This window comes from Salarias fasciatus, chromosome 10 (assembly GCF_902148845.1).
Source record: "Salarias fasciatus chromosome 10, fSalaFa1.1, whole genome shotgun sequence".
NCBI lineage: Eukaryota > Metazoa > Chordata > Actinopteri > Blenniiformes > Blenniidae > Salarias > Salarias fasciatus.
The window spans coordinates 9931801-9938184 of NC_043754.1; the positions used below are offsets into that span (position 1 = coordinate 9931801).

Here is a 6384-nt window from a genome sequence, read left to right on the forward strand (position 1 = left end):
GAGGCTAATTTCAGTCAGACATTTACATTTAGAGCACAGCAGATAATGAATTATGGCACCTGGAAATGTTTTCTCAAGTGAAAAACCAAGTCTGAAGTCTTTTAGGACAAGTGAAAGAATCATCAAAGACAAGATGGCATAACAAGTATTTTACAGGGTTTTTTTTTTTCATACACCAAATATTCCAGATCATCATAGTTGTTTCTGAGTATCTTTATGAAATCTTTGTGATTCCTCATCATTAGAAAAAACAACCAGCTGGAGGTTTCCACCTACCTCTTTCCTGTGGCGGTTTCACTTTGGCATAGCCATGGCCGGTTCGAAACAGGTAATGAAATCGTCTCTCTATGCCACAGTACAGCATAGAGTCTATGCTACACTGTGCTGCAGCTACAGCTGACAAGCATAGGTTATGGTAACTGTAGGTATTCATGAGGGTTCAAAGTTCATTCCATCTGCTGAAGCAAGTTGTTCTGTTTCTGATTTACAGTTTATAGCTCACAGTGTTAAAGGTGCTGTAGGCAGGATTCAGCATCTCCGCCATCTTGCTTAGGGTTACCTCAGCAAGATGGCGATTTGACCCATCTAAGATGGCGATTTGAAACCCAGCACAGCCAATCCTGTCCTGTTTTCTCTGACATCACGCCCTTACGCAAGTTAAGCCCCTCCCACAAGAACGTGCGACGAACGCCCCTCGACCAATCACGGTTAGAGCCTCATGGGCTCTTCTGATTGGTCAAAGATACCTGGAGCTGTCGAGATTCCTTTTCAGCTCAGAACAGAGACAGATGGAAACGCTGCGCCCTCGCGGTAGTGCAATTATGCTACACTCCGAAAGGATTATCAATGGATACTCTAACATTTAATCCAAAGAAAACACAGAAAAATTAGCATTGACTAGCAAAATCCTGCCTACAGCACCTTTAACTCGCTGCAACCAGCAGAACAGTCCTGAATGGGCTGCTATTGGTTGTCCGGAGGAAATATGACCTTTTTCTGTATAAAGCATTTTTGCAGAAATTAAAATTTGGTAAGAATTTTATTAAGAAACAGTTAAAAATAAAGAAATAAATAAACCTCTTTATATAACATGTCTGAGCCAGAAACATTAAGCATTGTACAAATTCTCAGCTTCAACTAAGGCAATGTTTAAGAAACAAAAATATAGGTTAATATGTTGAAGATTTAGGTAAAAAATAATTACATTTTGCCTCCTCTGTGTTTGCGACTATGCCTGTGCCAGCTGCAAGAGGAAATTTTCAGTTGTTTAACAGATCAAATTCCAATACAATAAATTTTACAGTGAAAGTGTTTTCTAGTCTTACAGCGGACTTGCAGACAAGTAAGTTGGCTGTAAAATGTATGTGGCATAATGTCTGTGGGTTGAATTGCATTGATCCCATCACAGAACCCTGAGGACCATGGTTTAATTTATAAATAACAGCTGCCATGGACAAAATGTGATCCATCAGAAACTAATAAGAAATGAAAATGCAGAAAAGCTTGTTTCTATAAACCCCATCCTCCAAAAGAGTGTGTCAAGATCACTACAAACATCAAGTGAAAAGACAAAGTCAAATCTGTAAATCTGTTTGCTGTAACTGTAGATGTGAAATAAAATGGATTTTACTGAATGTTTTGTACATTGACACACAGTCACAATCAGGATACTACACTAAGCACGTGTTGAATGGGTTTGAGAGCCACATGGGACTTTTGCCTGATGTTGTTTTGGTGAAAAGCATGATCCTGCAATAAATCTCTATAAAATATAGAATTTGTGAAATACACAGTCATCTGCATGCAAGCCTCAGGAGAAATGACAAAAGGGCAAGACAATAAAAAAAGACAAATCAGGAGATTAATGAGAGTTTGTAAACAAGCTGACTTTCTTTTTTAAAGGAAAGCTGCTGATCTGTTGTTGAATCATCACAATACGGTCAGTAAAAGCAGAAGCAGGTACAGCGAGAAGGGCTTCCCTCATTTGCTTTATCTCCCTTCTCTGTATTCCCCTCAAATGGTCGAGGCAACTCATGGTAAATTTCTGCGTCATCCAGTTGTACTTTCAAGCACCCTCAAGTTTTGTTATGCATTTCCTTCCTGTTTAAAACTTTCAAAGATAACATTTTGATAAATTGCTGAACCTTGGTTCTCCAATTTGGCTTTTGCCTTATTGTAAATGAAGCATTTTTTTTTAAAACCATGTGCTCATTGTTGGGATTTTTTTTAATATTTGGCTTCAACCAGAAACAATTAATTCAACTACATTCAGCCAGAAATCACCACATGAGATTTATACTACACCAACACCTCCTGCTACTTCTACTAACAGCAGTGGAGCATTTGATGAACAGTACTTCAATAATCCAAATTCCCAAATAAATGTTTGCGAACATATTTACAAAAATAGAAAAAATATATTCCAGTTCTATCACAAGTCGTCTTGAAAGCTCCAACACAAGAAGAGCAGTTTGGTGTCTGAGACAGCTGCACAAAGCAAAGTTTGGAGAAAGGCACATTGTGGACCTGGCTGCTGCATTTGGTCTGGTTCAAACTCCCCAGGTTCTGTTTAGCTTGGATCGCTGGAATAACAGAAAGGGTAAGAGTGGATCTTGGGTAGCAGGCCAAATTCACTGCTGACCAAGACTCTTCAGTATGTTACACAACTTAAAAATGAAGATACGACTGGGTTTGGTCTTTGGTGCTTTGCAAAGGTTATGTATTTTTTTATATGTTTTTTCAAATTTTATTTTAAATATACTCACCGAATTGAAAACGGTTCACTCTTGTTAATGTATTATTACTTTGTCTTTATTCCATTAAGATGACAGATCACTGATGACCTTTTTAAACTGTAACACTGAAGCTACTTGATCCTGGTTAAGCTTTAATGTGAAACCCATTACAGTGGACCACACAAGGATAAAAACTTTAGTGTTAGAGACCAGTCTCTTTAAAATAGATTTCTGTTACCACAGTTATTTTTGGTTGTTTTCATGATGCATGAGTTGCAAAATGCATTGTTACATACCCAAGCAAATTCTACCTGCATGTGTAGAGAATAATTTATTTATTTCACATTTGTACTGTGAAATAACTGTTTGAATTACATTCTTTGAGCAAATCCCTCTTACTAGAAAGAGGAAATTGGATCAATGCAAGATGATTGAGTTACACATTCCTAAACTTACATACATTTACATAAAAATCAGGATGTGGGTATTTGGTTTGGTTCTTCTATACGACAGACTAAGAAGTGTGTAAATGTCATCTCAGTGTTGTGCAACGGTGCGTCATCGGTTGTGCTTCCTGGCGTATACATTATGTGTACATCTGTCTGACCATCCCCCGTCTTAACTGTTGCATTGTGGCAATTCAGGAAAAAAATGCCTTTTTTATATATATATATATATATATATATATATATATATATATATATATATATATATATATATATATATATATATATATATATGTATATATATATACATATATATATACATATATATATATACTGGAATGCTAAGAATATATATACATATATATATATGTATATATATTCTTAGCATTCCAGTATAACACAGGATGTTTCAATGGAAAGTGCAGCATGTCCACTTAAAAATGCAACCAAAACATGTTGAGTTGCTGAATGGACAGAAGAGAGACAACTGTGGACAATATGACTCCAATACCAAATACAATAGTCCTGAAACCACATCACTGTATTACATGTAAAACTTTTATCACAACCACATTAGGAGAGAGTTTTGCGTGCTGTTCACCTCATATGAACCACAGGATCCTCCATTGTCTGTCTTGTTTTGGACAATCTGAGGGGTCCTTCTGAGAACATCTGCGAAATCACAAAAAAATAGCCTGAAAAAGGCAAAATCAGGTCACCTCCAGCAGGGATGAAGGCGGATGTGTTTACACAGCTTGGTGTTCAAAGTATTGGGGGTTATTAACCTGGGCCTTTTTTACGCAACAACATGATTTTTATGTGCAGCAGGTCCTATAAAAGCAGCCGAAAACTCAGAGATGACTAGATGCGCTGAAGGCTGTATTTTGCCATCTCTTCCACAAGGCTGTGACTCCCTCCGGACCAGGAAAATGTATGTAGCTGTTACGCTTTTCGTCCTCATGTGCTTGACCGCCACCACCCGTGCGGATCACCATCATCATCCTTGTCGTAAGAATTTTCTACCACATTTTTTTTCAGTTCTGGGTTTGTGATTTACCGCCACACTTCCATTTTCAGTTAGTTTCCAGAATAATGACTTCATCCACATCCTCTTATGTTTCGAGTAATTCTATTAAATATGTTACCTTTCAGATGCTCCCAACATGACAGGACATTTGAGCGTGGTGAGTCTCGTTTTTATTCAAATCGACTCTGCAGATACTTCGACGGCTCTTCAGAAACCGTCTTTTTCATTCTCTGTCAACGTGCACCTTCTTATCGAACCAGATAAACCTCAAGAGTGGTGAGACACGAGCATATGGGACGTTCACTTACGAATCAACGGCCAAGAAACTCCGGTTCAGATCAAACGAGAGCCACCCCACCAACACTTCCATAGGCCTGGATGTGCTGATGTTTTTTGAAGAGGTAACTCATCTCTGATTTTTTTTTTTTTTTTTTTTTTAAATAAAAGGTCACATTAAGTTGTTGGGTGTCTGAACCCGTGTCTGCTTTTTGCAGGGGGTTTTCTATGAGATTGACAGCAAAAATCAGAGCTGTGAGAAAAAAGCCCTGCAGTGCAGCATGCATCCGATGGATATTCCCGATGACGCCAAGTTTTATGGAGCACTAAACGTTGGAAATCCTTCAATCGAAGGGGAGGGATTAAAAGTCAGTGTATGGATAGGAGGATTACTAGGCAAAACAGGTGGGGAGGTTGTCTTCAAATCTATTATGCACATTTTTCTGTGATTCATTTTAACTCACGTGTTTGTGCATTTTCTTGTTCAGGCTCCTACTCCACCTCTGTAACCGTGGGATGTGTGCCGCTCAGCACCATGTACTTCATTGACTCCTCAACGCTTCTTTTCACGTTAGTGATTATTTTAATGTTTATGTCACTCTACCCATATTCCAGTAGTTTCTGAAGTCAATTAGTTGTACATATACAGCTTACAATGAATATCTTTAAGAATAATGATTGTGAAATTTATCTCCCACAGCGCCCTGGACATTGACAATGAGATCAAGGATCCTGATCTCCTCTTGGTGCCTTCCATTTGCCAAGGACTGCCACTGGAGGAGACACCTGAAGGGACAGTACACAGCTTCTACCACGAGTTCATTTAGAGACGGCTTCGGAAGTCAGCAGAATTAAAAACCTATCCGAGCACGACCCACCACAGCGATAGACCTTCTCTCAGCTTTTTCCTTGTGACGCTGCGCTGCATCACATCTGTATCCATCTCATTTCCTACTCAACTATGAAGACATGGCTTTGAATGGATCGCACTGTATACAAACATTCCGGTGTAAAAGATGAAGGTTCAACATGGATTATAGAATTTAGTCATAATCACGAGCAGTTGGCGGCTTTTCAAGTTGGTACTGCTTACAAAACCTGTAAAATATGATTAATGGAACAATAAAATGTCAATGCTGACTAAAGGTCTGTAGTGTTTCATTTTGGCCTATGATGACATTTTTTCTTTTTTTATTTATTTATGGTAATTATAACGAGTGCTGTGTAAGGCAGCAATGACAGCACAGTTTTTAGAAACAAATGGAAGGCTGGACTTTCCACTAAGCAAGATGCAAAACAGCCACATAATAGCTCAACCACTGGCAATGTTGCTCCATATGCTTCACCAACGAGCTTTATCCAACTCAGTGAGCAGGTTCGTCACAGGGGAAACGGAGAGAACCACATGCGCTCACATTCTCATTAATGGGCATTTCAGAGTGATGAATCAATCTCAAACGTATATTTTGTGACTGTGGGTGAAAAATAGAGCTCCTGGAGAATCCCCATGCAAGCATTGGGAGAACATCAAAACTCCACACAGAACGGAGCTCAACTCAAACCAGGGACTGGGTGACAGAGTGCAAACAACTTTGAGGGATCTACATTATAGAGACCAATTTGAATGTGATGAATGGTAGAGTAAAAGTGACCATAAAACAACAAGATGGATGGATAAACTACAAAAGATTCAGCAAGTGAAAATGACAAAATACAAAATAAATGATCAACGAATTAAGTGAAATCAAAGTAACCATTTGTCTGTGAGGGTTTTTACTGACAAAACTATTTTAAAACTGCGATTTTTGTTTTCTGGGGCTGAAGAAGTTGAAGGTGAGCTTATATTTTGTCCAGAAAACACTTGTAATATGGCAATAATATTAAGAATTTGAACTCATAA

At 38.4% G+C, this 6384-nt stretch overlaps 1 protein-coding gene across 1 annotated transcript; it reads left to right on the top strand.

The window, feature by feature from the left end:
- The first annotated feature begins 4095 nt into the window (after positions 1-4095).
- On the top strand, positions 4096-5624 carry epd (ependymin). The gene is made up of 6 exons (XM_030100309.1): positions 4096-4189; positions 4334-4374; positions 4481-4609; positions 4703-4889; positions 4973-5054; positions 5185-5624. Exons 1-6 carry the CDS (start codon positions 4111-4113, stop codon positions 5309-5311), a joined length of 645 nt encoding a protein of 214 aa, XP_029956169.1. The 5' UTR covers positions 4096-4110; the 3' UTR covers positions 5312-5624.
- The last annotated feature ends 760 nt before the right edge of the window (positions 5625-6384 follow it).

Coding starts and splice junctions, on each gene's coding strand:
- epd (XM_030100309.1), top strand. CDS start 4,111: ATGTATGTAGCTGTTACGCTTTTCGTCCTCATGTGCTTGACCGCCACC. Junction 4,375..4,480: donor ATTTGAGCGTGGTGAGTCTC/GTTTTTATTCAA, acceptor ATAAACCTCAAG/AGTGGTGAGACACGAGCATA. Junction 4,610..4,702: donor TGCTGATGTTTTTTGAAGAG/GTAACTCATCTC, acceptor TGCTTTTTGCAG/GGGGTTTTCTATGAGATTGA.